Source organism: Macaca nemestrina, chromosome 4, assembly GCF_043159975.1.
Source record: "Macaca nemestrina isolate mMacNem1 chromosome 4, mMacNem.hap1, whole genome shotgun sequence".
NCBI lineage: Eukaryota > Metazoa > Chordata > Mammalia > Primates > Cercopithecidae > Macaca > Macaca nemestrina.
In genome coordinates this window covers 187848300-187868433 of record NC_092128.1, presented here as the reverse complement: position 1 = coordinate 187868433, position 20134 = coordinate 187848300, and the positions used below count along the sequence as shown (strand labels likewise).

Here is a 20134-nt window from a genome sequence, read left to right as displayed (position 1 = left end):
GGGACACTGAAACGCAGAGTGCCAAGGTCACGCGACTGCATTGAGGAACCTGGGCTGCGGGGCCAGAGGGCTCTCTTGGCCTCCTGCAGCCACACTTGGCCTGTGTCCTCGGCATCTGCCCAAACTACCCGTCCCACCTGGAAAGGATGGAGCCCCAGAGGACTGCTTCAGTCCTAAGTCAACACACGACAGGCTCCCGAGGACACAGGGCCCCACCGCCGGGGATGGTGCCCGAAGGAGTGGCTGTCCTGCTCACCTAGAGGCGTCCTGCCCCAGGAGGTACAGCCACTCGTAGCATTTGGTAGGTTCAGCTGGTTTGGGGGCCCCACCTAGGGAATCTCACAAGAGAGCCTCCACGATCTGCCTATTCCTCAGACAAGCACATCAGAAAACCACAGTGCCCAGGCCTCGGCTGCCCACGGGTCCTACCCACAGCTGCACAGGGCCCCTGACCGTGACAGGCCGGCCACACGCCCAAAGGGGAAGGGATAGCACTGTAGCCAGGAGGGCATTCACTGCCACCTCCCATTAGGAGTAGGGTCTGAGAAGTGAACCAGGAGAGCCTGCTGCACGGGCTCGGCTTGGGCCTTCCCAGGTGGGGTTTGGAAAACACACCAGGTGGGGTACCAAGGGGGAGGCTGCCAGAGGCAGGGCCCTGGGGACCTCCTAGCCTCAGGACAGTGCCTGCAAGTCAGAATGAGTGCCATGCCCAGATTACAGTGGCATCCAGGGCCCCAGCCCTTCTCTGCTCACTCCTAAGTTTCCATTTGAAAACACTCAGCTGCCTCCCACCCCAGCTGTCGAGGAGGACAGTGATGCGCAGGATGCCTTAGCAGGATGCTGCCGCCAGGCCCCACCAACAGAACATGTCGAGAGCCTTAAATAGCTCCAGCCACCAAGCTCCAAGTGCCAGGTTTAGAAATAGCAACCCACATGCTCAGACACCACCCCGTCGTCTCCTAGCAGGAGGGCGCCCGGAGCACATGACACAGACACCCACATAGCAGCACCCCAAATGAGGGAGGGTCCCACGGGGCCACATAACCCCAACTGTCCACCCAGACAAAAGACCTTTGCTGGGCACAGCATCCCCCTTGGGAGGGCGGTCCTGAAGCAGCTGGGGCCAGACCTGCAGGGGAGAAGGAGGGCCCTGGGGCCAACCTTCTAGTGATGGAAGGCGGCTTCTGGGAACCCCCAGCCAGGTCCAAGGTGATCAGGTCACACACTCTGATGTGAAAGTTCCAGAAACAACTTAAACATTAGCCCTGACAGCAGACAGCTCTGATGAGAGGAGTCACTCCCTGAGTGGCCAGGAAAGCTGCCGATTGCTGTCTAGCAAACAGAAAAAGGCAGTGGCCGAGCTTCCCGGGTGGCGAGCAGCGCAAGCCCAAGACGGCGGCCCAGGGACCTCGGTGAGTCAGTGAGATCCAGACGGGCCCGGCCCACAACGGCCACACACGGCCGGCGAACCCTGCTCGGACACAGGGCAGCAAGGGCTCCTGAAGATGCTGCTAGCTAAGGCAAGGGCCTTTCCTGAGACGCCCTGCCCCAGTTAGTGATCAGCACGGGCAGCAGGCCTGGGCAAGAACACGAGATGGTGCCCACACAGCGCCCTCGGGCGGCGAGAGATGGTGCCCACACGGCGCGCTCGGGCAGCTCTAGGGGCAGGGCCTGGCTTTTATCTCCCAATGGTGCGAATTTGCCTATTCTGCAATGTGTGCGTATGCGCTACTTTTTCAATGATGAAATGTTATTTTCTACAAAAGTAATTTTAGATAAAGATTGATCCCTAACCTTTAAATCTCAGCCACAGGCATGACGGTGAGTGGGGCACGGTGGGCAAGGACACGGCTGTTCACCCTGTGCATTGAGGACTCAGCCCCTGGATCCAGATGGTAGAGCCAGGACTTGAACACGACGGGCAAGGGGCCACATCCACAGCCTGTCCCTTTGCTTCTTCCGGGGCTGTGCGGCAAGCCAGGGCCACCCATGCCCACTCTCCCTGCCTCTCTCCTGTCTCCCTGCGCGATGCCATGAGGTTCTAGCCCCGTGGATGGCTGTGAGCTTCAGTGCCACCAGGCAATGGGAGCTCCTCTGCGCCCAGTATGGCAGTGGCCACGGTTTCATCTCAAGCTGAGTGAACAGGAGCCAGGCCACGAGACACAGGTACAGGAGAGACTGGCCGAGCCCAGGGGCATCTTCTCCTGTGTGTTCTGCTGCTGCTGTGTGTTTAAACCATTTTTAAGGCCTTTAAATCCAACTGGCAACTTTAATCCGACAAAGGCTTAGCCGGCTGCACCGTGCCCATGACACGTGTGCCCAGTCGCCGTCACGTGCTCCAGGACAGGCACCAGCTGGAGTCCCTGTGATCCTCGGGCAGGTGCCACCCACACTTGCCTGGGACGGTCTCTGTGCCCCAAGTTCTACGAGGATAAACCCATCGCAGTTCTATAGTAGTCCCCAACACCTTCCTTCCGCAGGTGAAGGAGCTGATCGCAGAAACCCTGAGGACACCGGCAAGGAGGCGCAGGAGGCTGGAACCCCCGAGGCCCTGGCTGGCTCCTGACTCCCACTAAGATGGGAGGAAACAGCACTATGTCTGGTCCAAGTCAAACGCCTCAGCATGGCACCATGTGGCTGCGTGACCGTGGGCCTGAGAAGCGCCACCAACAGGGCCACACTCCCGGCTGGACTGGCGTGGGCCACGCCTCCAACCCCTGATCTAGCATCTCAACAACACGTGGCTCACGAGGATGCCCGGCTTAAGAAACAAGTCACTGGGCTCCCAACATACTGGTCGGCACGGCCACACCCTCCACAGGAGCGCAGGAAAGAAGGTGCCCCACTCCCAGCCACCGCACCCACCCCACTCCCAGCCACCGCACCCACCCCACTCCCAGCCACCGCACCGCGCAGCCAAGGCAGACGACACACAGGGAGCTGCGGCCGAGCCGAGGCCATCCGACCCCAAGCCTCACTTCGACGGAGCCATCTCCAACGTAACCTCCCCGTCGGTTTGTTCTTATTTTAACTTGGGAGTAGATATAAGGAACAAGTATGTTCTGCATGGTTTCTGTCATACCCTTGACTTCACAATTGTAGAAAAAGGTCTTAAAAAAAGGAATTTTTTTGGCCGGGCGCGGTGGCTCAAGCCTGTAATCCCAGCACTTTGGGAGGCCGAGACGGGGGGATCACGAGGTCAGAAGATCGAGACCATCCTGGCTAACACGGTGAAACCCCATCTCTACTAAAAAATACAAAAAAAAAAACTAGCCGGGCGAGGTGGCGGCGCCTGTAGTCCCAGCTACTCCGGAGGCTGAGGCAGGAGAATGGCGTGAACCCGGGAGGCGGAGCTTGCAGTGAGCTGAAATCCGGCCACTGCACTCCAGCCTGGGTGACAGAGCGAGACTCCGTCTCAAAAAAAAAAAAAAAAAAAAAAGGAATTTTTTTTTTTTTTTTAGATACTGGAAAATAGCAGAAAACGAGCCCATCCTGTTGTCAGACAGGCACCTGGGACTCAAGCTCAGAGACACAGGCAGGGTGGGGCAAGGTTCATTTCCTGCCATTTTCCAGTTATCTTTAAAAAAAAAAAAAATCCCTGAAGACACCCCTGTAACCCCAGAGTCTAAGGCACTCTGCACTGTCTGATGAGGAGCTGGGACTTCCCAAGTCTCCACTGTGCAAGGCAGGAGGGAGAGCCTGCATCTCTATCCCGGGACCGACCCACACCTGGGCTGACCTGACAAGGACACAGCTCTGCTGCCCTCTGCTGGGCAGATCACCAGTGCAGAGGGACGCCCAGGAAGCCAAGGTGGCTCCCTCCACCGCAGGTGCCTGGAGGTGGAGTGGGGTCTAAGCCGGTATGATCGCCTGGGCATCACTCTGTGCTGACTGGAGAGCCAGCCCTGCCCGAGGGCCGGGTGCAGGAGCTCCGGGTGTCCTTGCACCACAGCCTGGTGGCCTCGTCACCCAGTCCAACACGCCTGCAGATGTTCCACTGACCACAGGAGCAGCTGTACACAGCGGGGAGGCGCAGGCGGAGGTGGCAGGAGTGGCTGCCAGAGCAGCAGTGGTGGTGGGTGTCCTGTGCCCGGCATCTAAGAGCAGGCCTCTGCGGCCTCAGGTCTGGCCCCGCGGTGCGCTCTGGCCCTGCTGCTGCTGCACAGGTTCTGGGGAGTAGGTGGGGCTGGGGCCACACTTTGGGGACCCGGACAGCAGTGTGTCCACCCGGCCAAGGGTGCCGGGTTCCTCTGGAGGAGCCTACGTGCAGGACCGCCTGGGCTGTGTCCCTAGGGTCCACCCCACATCGGAGTGACTGCCAGGCCTGACACTCCCGACAGCTAGGTCCAGGGCCCACGGCCCACGGCCCACAATCTGCTCCCAGATCAGGAGCAGCCCTGGGCAGGACCACAGGCCGTGCAAGGGGAGCCAGAGCTGCATGCTCCAGAGCCAGCAGGAGCGGGAGCAAGCAGCAGCCCACCTCGGGGCTGGGGACCCAGCCTCTCTGCACTCTCACTCTTGCAGGCTCAGAGATGCCTGCTCCTGCTGCCTGGCCTCTCCCTGCTTCCAACACCCACTCCAATCTCAAAATGGGGTTGGGGCCGAGCCCAGGCGCTGTCACGGCCCGGCTGGGTGTGCACACACCCAGGCCCTGCCACCTCGGGCTCCTCTGGACCTTGGGCACCAACAAGCTCTGGGAGGAAGCCAAGGCAGGGGCTGAGGGTGGCTTGGCGCTGGCCTGCAACGGCCGGACCCTATGCTTGCTCACACACACCCTTTGCCACTCCACGCCCGACTCCAGTCTCCCTTGGAGCCATGGGATCCAGGCCAGTAGCACGAGCTTAGCACAGCCTGCCAGGCCAAGTGGGTGAAACGAGCCCAGCGGCCCTGGGCAAAACTCGAGCAAAGGTGCCACCGGCCACAGGTATCTGGCCAGAAAAGCAACACCTCCAAAATCCTGTAACCCCACCGGCACCTCTCATGGCCGTCACGCCCCCAAGCCGTCCACCGTGCTTTGAGCTCCCTCTCCAGCAATGGTGACAGGCCTCCCTCCACCCTCTGCTCCAGGGGCCCCCAGGCCCACCTGGCTCTGAGTCCACGCCAGGCCTCGCCCCACCCTGCCTGTGTCTCTGGGCTTGAGTCCCGAGTGCCTGTCTGAAAACAGGTGGGTTCATTTTCTGGTATGAAGGAACACAGAACTAGAAATCCAATTCTAAGCATGCTCCACGACAAGCTCCCTGGACCACATGACGCTGCATGACCAGCTCCCCCGGACCACCTGATGCCAAGGATTGGCACTGTGTCCAAGGCTGCACAACCAGCTCCCCGGACTGCCTGATGCCAAGGACTGGCGCCATGCCCAAGGCTGGAGGATGCAGCCACCACTGGACACCCGGCCGGTTGCCAGGCTCTGGTGTTGCACAAGCTCACTGCGCCAGCTAGAGCGGGCTGCACAGCACGCACAGCAGGTGGCACTGTGTGGGGGGAGGCTCAGGAGACGGGTGCTCACCCCAGCTCTGCCACAGGTCCCTCGCCACCCCCAGAGCAGACACGGAGGAGCTGTAGCCTCGATATGGGGTCCACGGGCTGCCACAAAGCCCCCGCATACACAACCTGGCCCACAGGCAAAGCGGAGTCCTGCTGGGGAGGTGCAGAGGGTCTTAAGAGAGCTGGGGCGGGAGGGGACTCGGGGCCGGCCTCAGCCTTGCACCCATGCCCTCCTCCTCTCATGGCAGGAGGCTGCAGAGCTCAGAGGGTCCCTCTCAGGATGCAGGGCCCACCTGTAATGGTAAGGCAGGCCCCAGGGCATAGGAAGGGAACTGGGGGCAGATATGGCTTCCGGGCAAGCTGGGATCCCAATTTCAAAAAAACATAGAGGAGGGGCGCAGGTGGGCACATGGATGTCCACCAAGTGATGGGCCACAGCCTAGACCCCTCCCCTGGGCCACCCGGCTCCTTGGCCAGAGATGCGGCATGCAGTGCTATTTCCAACTCAGGCCAGGGCAAGGACGATGAGACACATCTTGGGAAGTTGGTGTTGCACTAATCCAGACAGACAGGCACCCACAGGCCGCCACCTCACCTCCATAGCCAGGAGGGTCACTGAGGGGTGGCGGCCAAGTCACAGGATGCAGTATCTGCACGACATGGGCCTGCCCTGGGCCCAGGCCCCAGCACAAGCCCAGGGTGGGGTGGGGGTGGGGCGGTAGGGACCCAGGGCACCAGCCAATGAGGAGCTGAGGAGACCACACCAAAAAAACAGAACTGTTCCTGGAGAGAGGGAGGAACATGGTGAGGAGCAGCCAAGATGCAAAGGAGCCCAGTGAGGCGCCTGGATACCTCGGAAGCCCGAAGAAAAGGGGCTGGGGCCCCCAGACCAGGGCAAGCCCCTCCGCCTGTGGGGCTGCTCCTCTGAGGGTCTGCGGGCCCCACCCATGGGGCCAGGCACCCCTGCCACCCTGCCAAGCTGGCACTTCACATCCCAGGGGAAGTGGAGGCTTGTCCCTCCGTCTGAGCCCTCTGTGAGGTCCAATGGTCCCCTTCATCCAGCCCAGGACTCTTCAGTGCAGAGAACCCACAGCAGGCGGTGGAAGGAACATGCACCAGAACCCTGGGCCGAGAGCCACAGACAAAGATGGCTGGCCAGAGGCCTCGCTCCAGGAAGGCTGTGATGGGGGCCCGCGGCGATGAGCTCAGAACACCCCCTTCCACAGGATGGCCACCTGGAACGCACCTCAAGGACAACCTCCAAGGGACCATTTTGGAGCACCTTCTCCTGAATCCCCCTGGGGCACCGAGGCAGAAATCACAGCCATGGGCAGTGCACGAAACCACCAGCTCCTGGCCAGAGCCACTAAGTGCATCCCCAGGCCAAGGCCCCAACACCCAAAACCCTGACCCTGCCACACAGCTCAAATAATTCCCATCCTTGTGCCCCTCCAGGAGAGCTATGGGAGACACTGCACACAAGCAGGAAGCGCCAGCATGGACCAAGCTACAGTCCAAACAACACGAGCTCAGGGCTGGGGAGCGCAGAACGGGCCACGCTCCAGTCGGCACAAGCTCAGGGCTGGGGAGCACCAGAACGGGCCACGCTACAGTCCGGTCGGCACAAGCTTTAAGGTTTTTATGCACAAATAAGGGTATATGAATTAAGAAAAAAATTAATTACCCAATGAACTCGCAATCAACAGAATCTTCAAATTTTTTCAACTTATGGTTCAATTACTTCAAGAAAACATTTCTATGCTCTACTCTCATAAGGTGGTTCTGAAATTTGAAATCAATCTTTGACACCATAAAGTTCAAGCTTCTACCCTCTCCCACCAGTTACTCTAAATTAATGAGGTTTGAGCTTACAGAAAACAAAGACCTGGCCAGGCGTGGTAGCTCACGCCTGTAATCCCAGCACCTAGAGGCCAAGGCGGGCAGATCACGAGGTCAAGAGATCGAGATCATCCCAGCCAACGTGGTGCAACCCCATCTCTACTAAAAATACAAAAATCAGCTGGGCGTGGTGGCATGTGCCTGTAGTCCCAACTACTCGGGAGGCTGAGGCAGGGGAATCACTAGAACCCAGGAGGCGGAGGTTGCAGTGAGCCAAGATCACGCCACTGCACTCCAGCCTGGTGACAGAGCAAATCTCCGTCTCCAAACAAACAAACAAACAAACAAAACCAGAAGATCCAGGGTGGCTCAAAGGAGAGGCCACAGGGCTGCTGGGCGTGACCTCAGCCCAAGAACACTGCGAGGCCAGATGCTGCTAATGAGGAGTTTCCCTGGTAGGCAAGAGGGGTCGTGAGCGTGACACCTCCCTCAATTAGGAGGGGAAGAGGGGACGTGAGGGTCAGTGCAGCAGGTGGCCTTGGGGACCAGATGAGTCACAGGGGTTGAAGGGAGAGGGCCAAGAAAAGGCAGAAGAAAGAGGCCGCTGTGTGAAAGAGAAGCTTCCTCTGAGAAGCTCAGGCCAGAGCCAGGTCAGTGAGACCCATGACTCCCCTCCCCTTGGGGACAGCCTCAGTGGCCTCATCGGCAATCAGGGAGCGCACAGCTCGGGCGGACCACCCACAACATCGAGGCTTCTGGCTGGAAGGACAGCTTCTCTCTGGAGTTACCTGGCCTGGTCACCTCACCAGGTCCTCCTCGGAGAGAAGGCGCAGGAAACCAGCACTGGCTAAATGTACCTGGATCTTTCCAGAGGCACAGTGAAGCCCTCAGCACCCATGAGCTATGTCTGTCGCCGCTTTGTGGACAATGGAGCTAAGGGTCAGAGAGCAACCACAATCACAGGACACGCCCAAGGAATTAAGGCTGGCCACCTCTGGGCAGCTGCAAAACCCACTCATCCCCAGCCTTGCCACCAGACCAGCCTCACTCAACAGATGCGGAGCGGACACCTCCACGGCCTTCACTGCACTGTTTTAAACGTTTCACACCAACTAACTCATCTCAACCTCAAAACTGCCAGAACTTAGGAGATAAATATTGTTACCACCTTTGACAGATGCAAAACCCAGGCCCAGAGTGATCAAGTGTGCAGCCAGAGGCTACCAGGCGGTGAGGAGCAGAGGCCCAGAGCCACGCTCTCAAGGGGCTGCCTACAGGCCCCAGACCTGGCTCGTGCCCTGTCCTGGCACTCCCAGCTCTGCAGACTGTGAAGTCAAGTGCAGTCTTCACTGTCACACTGGTGTCCCCAGCTCTGCACCCACAGCCAGGCCCTCTCCCTCCCCAACCCGTGGCTCTCCGAGGCTGTCAAGAAGTAAAAAGTTGAGCTCTGCACCCACAGCCAGGCCCTCTCCCTCCCCAACCCATGGCTCTCTGAGGCTGTCAAGATGTAAAAAGTATTCCTTGTGGCCCTCATGGACTCCCTTAGATGAGCGAAGGAAGCTCTTTCCTGGATTTATCCCTGGGAGTGACACTGTGTCACCATCCTCCAGCCAGAAAGTCAACACTCCTGGCGTTGAGCATGGAGGCCTGGAACTCTCTAGAACACCTCAGGCTCAGTAGGAGGTGCAGGGGACTGCATTCCCTGCTAAGCTCCAGACATTGGAGTGAGTGCGAATTCCCGGGCCTCTCCCTGGCCAGGCTGACGTGTGTGCTGCAGGGCTGCAAGGAGTATAATCAGGAGACAGGGAAGGGCTGCGCGTGGCTCTGATGAAACTGACAAGACCCCACTTGGGCTTCAGGATCTAAACCCTAACGAGTTATTTGTACAAAATGATAAACAGCTAACCTCTGCAACACATAAAGCACTTGTTTAAGAAAAGGGATCAAAACTGCCCCAAACATAGAGACAGACCATGAGAATCAGCACACACGGAGAAAAGAGTTCAAACCCTGTTGGTCACCAAAGAAGCCCAAGTTCCTGTGGCTTTAGCGCTGCTGCCAGGATGCAGGGCAGTCCCTGCGTAGCTGGGGGGACAAGATGCAGCCCAGGGGCAAAACCACCGCTGCAATCTACTCTGGGGAATCAGCCCAACAAACAGCCAGGGGCATCCCTTGCTCAAGGACATTGTCAGGTACAGGTTAGCTGGAAAGCTGCTGAGACCTCGGGTGTGTGAGTGAGTGATCCCAGATCTGCTGGGCATCAGCATGGCAACCCACGCACTTAAGACTGCTCACCTCTCCTGACGGAAGTGACACTCCTCACGTCCAGCTCCAGCTTCTGCACCAAGGCACTGGGGTCTATCTTGGTCCTGGCAAAGATGTTGGTGTTGATGAACGCCCAGTCCTAATGTCCCCAACAAAAAAGGAAGGAAAAAAACGGTGTGAGACTTGCTCTGTGGTTTCAGAGGGAAGTTAAAGGTGAGGAGAAGACGGAGGACAAGAACCCGGATTCCCCAGCTTCTGCCTGGGAGGACCTGGGGGAAACAGCCCTCACCTCCCAGAGCAGGAGCCTCCGGCCCCAGAGCTCCAGGGCAGACCCGCAGCGCCCAGGCCCACCTGCTCCCTGCCTGAAATCACCAGATGGGCTTCAGGAGTCAGGACCAGTATCTCAAGAACCAAATTTCTTGCCCAACCGTTTCGTCTTACTCTTTCTACAACATCCTCCTGTGTCGCAGAAGAAACCTGCAGCTGAGCAGATGAAGGATAGGCAGCTCCCAGCCTGCCAGCCCCTTCAGCTCAGAATGACCACACCCCATCAGAACCAGTCATCTCAGCGGCCTCTCTGCCAGGTCTGTTTCTGAGCCACACTCATCCCTACATGAAGATTTCAGCTCCTCCAAGTCAGCTGTCGACCACACTGTGAGAAGACAGAACCCCCAGTCCCTGACCCCCGTGCTGCCTGGCCCATTCACGTGCAAGCCTCACTGACCTTGGCAGGGAAGGCAGCACCGACCTCAAGAGAGGTTTCTGAAGGGCGTCAGAATACGCCACCCCCATGCCGGGCGCGGTGGCTCACGCCTGTAATCCCAGCACTCTGGGAGGCCGAGGCGGGCGGATCACAAGGTCAGGAGATAGAGACCACGGTGAAACCCCGTTTCTACTAAAAATACAAAAAAAATTAGCCGGGCGCGGTGGCGGGCGCCTGTAGTCCCAGCTACTCAGGAGGCTGAGGCAGGAGAATGGCATGAACCCGGGAGGCGGAGCTTGCAGTGAGCCGAGATTGTGCCACTGCACTCCAGCCTGGGCGACAGAGCGAGACTCTGTCTCCAAAAAAAAAAAAAAAAAAAAAGAATACGCCACCCCAAAACATGTCACTTTGGCAAAAGAATTATTTTGAGCTAAAGGCACTCAAAAATATAGCAGGTACCAAGAGGGCACATTAACCCCCTCCGTTTTTCCTGAAAGAAGATAAAATCCCCATGTGGAAAATGCCCTCCTACACCAGAAGGAAAGCGACATTCTTATCATCGGGGACGGATGAGAGGAGCCAAAAGCACTCTGTACAGACACACCTGGTGAACACAACCCCTCCCGTCCTGCAGCCTGCCTCCCCGCGTGGTTTAGTTTTCCACAACCACCTCCATTCAACCTCTCACCCTCTCACAGAAGCACAAAGGTCTCCCACTTCCTTGTCTTCATTTCCTTATGAGGCTCCCATGTCACATAAAACTTCGACAAATGTGTATGCTTTTCTCCTGTTTACCTGTTTTACGTGAGTCTAAATCTCAGGCCCAACCTGAAAACCCTGAAGGTAGAGGTAAAATGTGGCCTCCCTCACATTACAGAGGAGACAGGGTGCAGGTGAGGCAGAAGGCAGCTAGGGCACCAAGAGGTGCCGGGCTGGACTGCATCTCCCAGGCGCCCTCACCCACAGCACCTGAGGGAAAAGCCCTTGGTCTTGGGGGGTCACGTGGCAGGGACAGAAAAGTCGGTACATGGGAAAATATCAGACTCAAAGGGCAACAGTGCTGGAGACCAGGGCAGCCTTCAAATGGGTGGGCAGGTGGCTGAGGCAGCACAGGTAGGCTGAGGCCTCACAGGCAAACAAGGCCCAGGTGGGGGCAAGGGTTGGAGCGTGCAGCCTTCCAGATCATGAATGTACGCTGGTATATGGCATACGACTGCTTTTCCCACCGTACCCGGGACATTCTCCATGGTGGCACTTTATACCTCATTAATGCATATTTCTGGAGCTTCATATAAAAAACGCTGTTACATCATTTGAACGTCTTTCAAAGATTACAATGTCATTGTCTGATTAGACACTACAAATCCTTTTTACCTGTCTATTCCATATGCAAGTTCAATGACTGTATTTTCCATATATACAAGTTCTATCTGTTGCTTTTATCTTCAAATTTGCCAAGTCTTTTGAACGGCTCTTTGTTCCTTTCTATGATTCCTGAATTATGTCTTCCACATTTTCAGACACACTTGTTTTTTAGTTTCTGTCTGATAATTCTATTTTCTAATTTCCACCCCAGGCAGGGACATCAGAACACTGGGTCCCGATCAGCCCCACCTCAGCCACCAGCACGGTGCAGGTTTCAATGAGCCAAGACGACTAGGGGCACGCCCCTCTCCTGCTAGTAGAGAGAGATGTCACCTGAGAAGCTGAAGCTGCTCCTGCACCATCTCTGGTGTCCGGATATGGAGCTCCTGCCCAGGAGAGGTGGACCGCAAAAAGGAAGAACTCCACAGCTCTGCCAGAGGGGACTCATTTTGTCTGCAGCTCGTGTGAGGGCCCTCACGCCTAAGGGTGTTGTTGACCAGGAAGGAGCTCTGGGTGGTGACGGGTGCAGAGGGCAGGGTGCCCAAGGCTCCTGGGTAGACGGTAAGCCCCTCTGACCCAGGAACAACTCCCAGGAAGTCGCATCCCTGGCAGTCTGGAGGCTGTGCGCGTGTTCACCGATGCGCCCTCCCAGGAGTGAGCAGAGGGACTCCGTAAGCTACCAGGCCTTGGCTGTGCCTCTCTGAGGGCAGAAGGGAGGTCAAAAATACGAACACGCTGAACCTGACAGCCCCTCCAAGCCAGAGGTATCCAGTGGTAAAGGGCAAAAACCCACTGGCCAAGGAGGTGTTAAGAACAATTGCTGACCAGTAAGGAGCTTAAGCAGATCCAAGTAGCCAGGCTAAAAGATAAACAGAGGAAGGAGAAAAACAACAACAACAACAAGGGGGCACATCAGAGGCTATACACAGCTGGAAGGGGACAAGGAGAGAGGTCACATAGCTCAGTGCCAGATCAATAAACAAAGTAATCAAGCAAATACTAATCCCTGGTTGCTACAAGACTATCCAAAACGCCCAATTTTCCACAAAAAGTGATACATTCAAAGAACTAGGAAAGCATGAGCCAGGCAACAGAAACTGCTTTGAGGAGCCCACATGTAAACAATTCAGAGTAGCCATTATAAATATTTCCAAGCACTAAAAGAGACCATTGTCTAAAAAACTAAAAGAAGGTATAATGACATTCTCACATCAAAAAGAAAACATCAGTAAAGAGAAACTATTTTTAAAAGGAGGAGGAACAGGAGGAGAGAAATAAAGTAAATTCTGGGGTCCAAAAAAAATGAAAAATTTCACTGGAGAGGTTCAAAAGTAGCTCTGGGTTGGGAGAACATGTAAACTTGAATTAAGAGAGAGATTATGCCATCTGAAGAAAAGAGAAAAACTGAATGAACAGCGCCTTAGAGCACTGTGGGACACCGTCAAGCACGACGTACGTATTTCTAATGGAAGCATCTGAGAGGAGTGACAGAAAAGGGCAGAAAAAATTCTCAAGGAAATAATGGTTGAAAACTTGTCAATGTAATGAAAAACATTAACGTACACATGCAAGAAGCTCAGTAAACTCCACGCAAAACAAAGAGATCTACACCAAGACACATCGGTCAAAATATTTAAGGCAAAAGTTAAGAAAAGAAATCCTGAAAGCAGTAATTCCTTTCACGTGCAGTGTCTGGAACAAAGACAGAAGGTAGATTCGTGCTTGCCTAGGGCTGAGTGGGATGGGGAAACAGGCAGCTGACTGCTAAAGGGAACGGGGTCTCTCTTGAGTCTGCTCTCCGTCCTTCTCTAACCCTGGGAACGTCCTTTCCTTTGCTAGGAGCTCAGTGCGATTCAGGAACCTCTGGGGTCGGCGTGGCAACCCTGGACCGCAGCGGGAGGGTCCCGGCTCTCTCCCCGCCCCGGGAGCGGCGCGAGGCCGTGTGCCCAGGACTGCAGCGCAGAGCGGAGCCTCGGAAGTCGCGACGCTTTGCGAAGCAAGAAGGTCGCGTCTGTCGCGCAGCAAACGCCCGCAGGGCCCGAGGGTGGGCCTGGGTCGCGGATCCCTGCCGGAGGCGAAGCCCCGCAGCTCACCCGCCCTCGGACCCACGCGGCGGCCCCCGGCCTGCGCCTCCCCTACTCACCTTCCCCGCGGCCGAGGCCGGCGGAGGGGCCGCCTCCGGAGCAGGGGGCGCGGGGCCGGGGGCGGTCTCCCCCTTGGGCCTCACGGCAGCCTGGTGCACTCTGGCGCGCAGCCCCCTCACTTTCCCCATCTTCCCCGCAGAGATCGGCGAACGCGCGGAGCACCTCCCGGAAGCTGGTCCTGCGCTCTCGCCGTCCGACGGAAACAGGAGCGGCGGCTGCCGGGATCCGGGCGGGCGCCGGAAGTACCCGGAAGCAGCTCGGGCGGGCGCAGGGTCGGGGGTGTAGGGTTGCGGCGCTCTGAGGACAGGGATGGCGCGGAGCACTAGAAACAGTGAGTTTCTGTCTAGATCGTGGGGTACCCAGGGGGGTGGGTCCGAGGTCGGGGATGGAGAGGACGCGACCCCCGCGGCAGTCGAGCTGGCCTTTTTAAAATTCTATGTTTGAGAAAGAGTCTCCCGCTGTCGCCCAGGGTGGAGCGCAATGGCGCGAAATCGACTCACTGCAGCCTCGACCGCCAGGACTCGAGCGATCCTCCCGCCTCAGCGTCTCGAGAAGGTGGGACCACCGGTGGGCACCGCCACGCCCGACTAATTTTTATTAATGTTTTGCTAGAGCCAGGATCTTGCTGTGTAGTCCAGACTGGTCTTGAACTCCTGGACTTCAGCGATCCTCCCTCCTCGGCCCCCAAAGCGCTGGGATTGAGAGCATGAGCCACACTGCGCCTGGCCAAGCTAGTCCATTTTGATTGACCTTCACTTCATGTCAATTTATTTTTTACTTTTCAATTTGTTTTTTTTACTAAATTTATTTTTATTTATAAACTTAATTTAATTATATATTAATATATTATAATTATATATTAATATAAAAATAATTTAATATTTATATTTAAAACTATTAAAAAATAAATTTAAATTTATTTTTACTATTCAATTTAGTCCTCAGAACAGTTCCTTAGAATTGGGTATTGCCCAGTTTACATGGGAAACATAGCATCCAGGTAACGGGCTGGGTCCCGTGCTGGTAATGGGAGCCCTGCTTGTCTGACTGCTTGCACCTCCTGCTGTCTATGCTGGGCGCCGTGGGGTGCATTAGGGAAGAGACCTGAAGATGCAATGCCTGTCCTCAAGGAGCCCATTGTTCTCACGGGGACACAAAGCTGACACATCAGGAACAAACTATGGAATTGGCTGTGGTTGGGGGCCATGAAGGAAGGCTGCCAAGTCTGGGCCCAGCCAGGTAGCGGCCACACCTCTACCCTGCTCCCCAACACTGGGCACCAGCACTTGCCTGCCCAGGACCCACAGTGAAAACCCACCCATACAAAATGCACTTTGAAGAAGAGTAGCGGGTCCCAGGCAGAGCCAGGGCCACCTCTCAGAAAGGACCTCAAGTTTCTCGCCCAACTGAGAGATGGACAGATGACCGCACAAGCCACTCGCAGCCCAAGGTGATAGACTAGGATATATTCAAGGCTGTGCAACTGGCTTGAAGTCGTGTCTACTAACATATTGGAAGATCTATGGAGCATTCACAAGTTGTTCTTTTTACCCTCCAACTGGATGTGTTCACAGCCAGTCTACCTAGGAATGCTATTGGCTGTGAAAACTCCAGAGATGAAAACTCCAGAGGCTGGTGTCTTTAGAGTTCCATCAGGGTGCTTTCAGCATCTGGGCCCAGCAACTCTTGAGGTGAAAGTGCTCATCCTTTTTTTTTTTTTTTTTTTTTTTGTGAGACAGTCTCGCTCTGTCGCCCGGGCTGGAGTGCAGTGGCGCGATCTCAAAGTACTCATCTTTATGTACTTTGGATGCCAGCGAATGTCTATTGTTTTAGCCACCTGGATCACTTTACCTGTTAACTATTCCAATGTGAGTTTACTTCATGGGATTGTCCCTGTTTTTAAAGAACATTCTGGCCAGGCATGGTGGCTCACACCTGTAATCCCAGCACTTTGGGAGGCCGAGGCGGGCGGATCACCTGAGGTCGGGAGTCTGAGACCAGCCTGACCAATGTGGAGAAACCCTGTCTATTAAAAATGCAAAATTAGCCAGGTGTGGTGGCGCATGACTGTAATGCCAGCTACTCGGAGGCTGAGGCAGGAGAGTCACTTGAACCCGGAAGGCGGAGATTGCGGTGACCTGAGATTGCACCATTGCACTCTAGCCTGGGCAACAAGAGCAAAACTCTGTCTCAAAAAAAAAAAAAAAAGAAAAAATCTATGTGATTTAAAGATCAGCCTCCTCTTCCATGGCCAGCCCAGTATTTGAGACTGCTATGGTTTGAATGCCGGTCCCCTCTGAAACTCATGTTGAAATTTAATTGCCGTCATACCAGTATTAAGATGTAGCACCTTTAAGAGGTGATTAGGCCATGAGGACTCTACCGTCAGGAATGGGTTAATGTTGTTATCATGGGACTGGGTTTGTTATTAAAGTATTTTTTATAAAAGGACTAGTCTGTCCCCCTTTTGGCACGCTCTTGCCCTCTCTTTGCTGTTCCACCAGGGGATGACACAGCAAGAAGGCCCTTGCCAGTTGTCAGCCCTTCAGTCTTGGACTTCCCAGTCTCCAGAACCATGAGCCAATACATTTCTGTTCATTATATAAATTACCTAGTCTGTGGTATTCTGTTATAGCAGCACAAAGCAGGGTAAGACAGAGGCGAAGACTCACCTGTACAAAGGTGGAAGCTTCAAAGGAAGCCATTCATGTATGGGGTGGCGCTGCGGAAGGACCACTGTAGAGAATCCCTCACCAGTAAGGAACTGTGTTAATCAGGTAACTAATTAATTTTAAAAAAGTTTTTTAAGAGACAGGGTCTCACTCTATTGCCCAGGCTGGAACAGTGGTGCAATCATAGCTCACTAACGGTGACCTCCTGGGCTCAAGTGATCCTCCCACCTCAGCCTCCTGAATAGCTGGGAACACAGGCATGTGCCACCACACCTGGCTAATTTATTTATTTATTTACTTATTATTATTATTATTATTTTTTGCAGAGACAGTCTCCCTATGTTGCCCAGGCTGGTCTTAAACTCCTGGGCTCAAGCAGTCCTCCCACTTCAGCCTCCCAAAATGCTGAGATGACAGGCATGAGCCACTGCATCTGGCCCCAGATTTTCTTTTTTAAAAAAGCAACATGTGTATGATACTGTAGGGGAGGGAAATATCTACTTCCTCCTCTTAGGGTCCTGGCTGGGCCTGGGAACTAAGTTGAAATCAGATGGATTAACAGGAGAAATGTATACAAATTTAATGTCGCCTTCATGTGACACAGAACCCTCCTAAAGAAGCAGAGACCCAGAGAAGCGACGAAACCTGTGTGTTTTTGCAGGAGGTTGAACAAAGAGGCAGTTGTGGAAAAGTAAACCGTGTGGGGAGGCTTGAGAACAACAGGAATTACTTTAATTACTTCAATGTCTGTACAGAATTCTGTCGGCTATGATGTGCTTCCCTGTAAAGGAATATTTCTTTGCCCGGTACGGGAAAGGAATCTTTCTTTTCTTTTCTTTCTTTTTTTTTTTTTTAAAGACAGTCTCACTCTGTCACCCAGGCTTGAGTGCAGTGACGCAATCTCGGCTCACTGCAACCTCTGCTGCCCAGGTTCAAGCGATTCTCGTGCCTCAGGAGAATCGCTTGAGATTACAGGCACCTGCCAGCGCGCTCGGCTAATTTTTGTATTTTTAGTAGAGACAGGGTTTTACCATATTGGTCAGGCTGGTCTTGAACTCCTGACCTCATGATCCACCCGCCTCGGTCTCCCAAAGTGCTGGGATTACAGGTGTGAGCCACTGCACCTGGCCGGGAAGGCATCTTTCACATGGGCATTTTTATCTCCTGTCTTCAGGAGGAAAAGGAGAGATTCAATGATGCTCTTGCCAGTGCCGTCTTTCAAGTGCCTGAGGTAGAAGTGATTCTCACGTCAAAGTCACAGAGTCAGCCACCCTTCGATCCCAATGGAAACGTCCTAAAAGCTGTTTACAGCGAACAGTTTCCCTTCCTCCCCTGACCCCAGACCCTAGTTCCCTGCCCACTTGAAATCATGATTACGGGTTTCCTGCTGCCATTCTAGAGACTTTTATACAAAGAGAGTTTTATCTATGAGAAAATATTTTATAGTGATCCTGTTCTTCATACCAATTAAACCAACTTCCCTGATCCACACCTGGCTTCTCTCACATCATAAAGATCTTACTGTTTGCCCCTCACTCCCCCTGGCACTCCATAGCGGCTGCAGAGGACACTGGATGTGGCCGTGGCTCCATCAGTTCCCATGTGGCTTGTTCCCTGTCTCCTGCTGTAGCTGACATGGTGGCATGCGCATTGCCTAATACATACAAACAGAAGCTTTCCAAAGAGAGAAGTCTCAGGAAATTCACGGTGAAATGTTTGGCAGTTGGTGTATATAAAAAGCTCAGGCCTGCTGCTCCCTTCCTGTTGTACCCAGGAGTGGCCAGAAGCCTCTCTCCAGGCCTCATGGGGGAAACACTGGTCTCATGAGAGACCTGGGTCCTGCGCATCAGGACCAAAGCAGCATGTGCGAGAACCCTGCGGGCCAAGAGATGACAGCGATTACAAACCCCGGCCCCAGCCTTGCAGCTGACCTTGCAGGAGACACCCTGCCCGGCTGTCCCGGTGCAGCTGAACATCAGGGGCCTCTGCTGGACAGAAGCTCCGAGTCCACACTCTAACCCCAGGGGCTGGGGCTGGTAGGTGACACGTTGCATTCTCATTCTGGATTCTGTTGCCTCTTTCTGATCAAGGTGAAGCCTCAGCACGCAGAGAGGGGGCTAGGAGAGGCCCCTGCAGACATGCTGGGCCTCGTGGTACCTCAGCTGTCCAGAACCAAAGCACATGGTGCTGCTTTGCCCCAGCCATGGCCAGTGGTGAAAGGGACAGAGGGAATCACTGACACCTGCAGGGATGCTCGGACCCCTCAGGAAGGCCGCCCAGGTGCCCACCTTCAGGGAGACCCACAGATGCCCCATGCTGGAGGGGCACAGTATGAGTGGCCAGATCCTTGCAGAGCCAGTGCTGGGCTTGGACCCTGCAGATGCAGGGGTTGCCCCAGGGAGGCTCTCCATGGACTCCGAGCCTGCCTCTACCCTGGACTGTCTCCTGCTCTCTCCTCTCTGTCCCTGGAGCGGTGTGTGCTGGCTCTAGGTCAGTAGGAGGCGTCATTCAGAAATGGCTTTCAGCTTGCCCCCCGACCACATCTCTGTTTCAGGACCACTTCTACGAGAGGGGATGCTGCCGTGGCTGCATCAGTTTCAGCCCTTTCCCTGCCCCGAGATGTCCCAGAGAGCGGCTGGGTGCTCACAGTTCCTGTTAGGCCATCAGAGGAAGATCAAAGATCAACCCTCCCCCATGGGCCTCTGCCTGCCAGGTGGGCTCCCTGCCTGTCTCCCGGCCCCCAAGAGCTCCACGGACTCTGCCAATAGCTGCTTTAAAGGAGGGAGGGAGTTTTCTGATCCTCTGGATATCCCTGGGGCTGGGGCTGTGGGCTGAGCCATGGGAGAGCCAGCCCAGTTCCCTGGGGGTTGGGGGCTGTGTCCCTCCATCCCTGAGTAAAAATACAGCAACTCCTAACTCAGAGTCAAGGGTCAATAGTCAGAAAACCTTGGTGCAGCCTGGGACAGGCGTAGAGGTCTCAGCAGAGCTGCCCAAGAGCAAGACCTGGGATCTAACAGGGAACTATGCAGTCACCCCTGAGAGGCCGGGCTCTCTTCCTGAGCTCTGGGCCTAGGGTGGGGGTGGTTGTGGGTTCTGCACACGCTGTTCCCCTACGTGATGGGTCTATCCCACTTGGCTCCTCCCACTCGCTTCCCACCTGTGGAGAAGCCTGTCCAGGTATCACCGCCTCCAGGAAGCTGTCTCTGATTTCTCCAGTTGAACAGTGAGACTTGCCACACCTCACATGCTCGCTCTTGTCACTGGAATTATAACCACAGGTTTTCCTGTATCCTGGAGGACAAGGATGAGGGCTTTCCACTTGAGCCTCCCTGGTGGAGTCCAGCTCCTGACATACCTGGTGAAAGTTCTCAAAAAGAAGAACATGGAGGAGGCATGTGGATAATAACCCTGGCTGCCTGCATATTCTGAGCTAGGAAGATGTAATGGTGAATGGCCTGCCTGTGTCACAGCTCTGACTCAAGCCCAGGCTCTGGGCTCCAGCCTGAGCTGGAGGACTAGGTCAGAGCCACACAGCGCCGGGCCACATCTGCCTCACCTGGGACCCTGCGTGGGGTACAGTCTCGGGCCCCACCCAGATCTGCTGAGTGAGAGACCCCATGGCAGGACTCAGCCACCTGTGGTTTCACAAACCTCCAGTG

At 55.2% G+C, this 20134-nt stretch overlaps 1 protein-coding gene and 1 pseudogene across 5 annotated transcripts in view; one reads left to right on the top strand and one right to left on the bottom strand.

Moving 5' to 3' along the window:
- Window positions 1-20134, bottom strand: part of SLX9 (SLX9 ribosome biogenesis factor) — a 52015-nt gene that overhangs the window by 25194 nt on the left and 6687 nt on the right. The window contains exons 1-2 of one of the 5 annotated variants that reach the window (XM_011725824.3): window positions 13803-14000; window positions 9622-9730 (exon numbers count right to left, since the gene is read on the bottom strand). In XM_011725824.3, coding sequence (XP_011724126.1) covers window positions 9622-9730; window positions 13803-13931 — 238 coding nt within the window. In that variant the 5' untranslated portion in view covers window positions 13932-14000. Of the gene's footprint in view, window positions 1-9621; window positions 9731-13802; window positions 14001-20134 lie in introns of those variants that run through there. The other 4 variants (XM_011725823.2, XM_011725826.3, XM_011725825.2 and 1 more) reach the window with 4 other exon arrangements.
- Window positions 14352-19395, top strand: LOC105472507 (uncharacterized protein encoded by LINC01547-like; annotated as a pseudogene).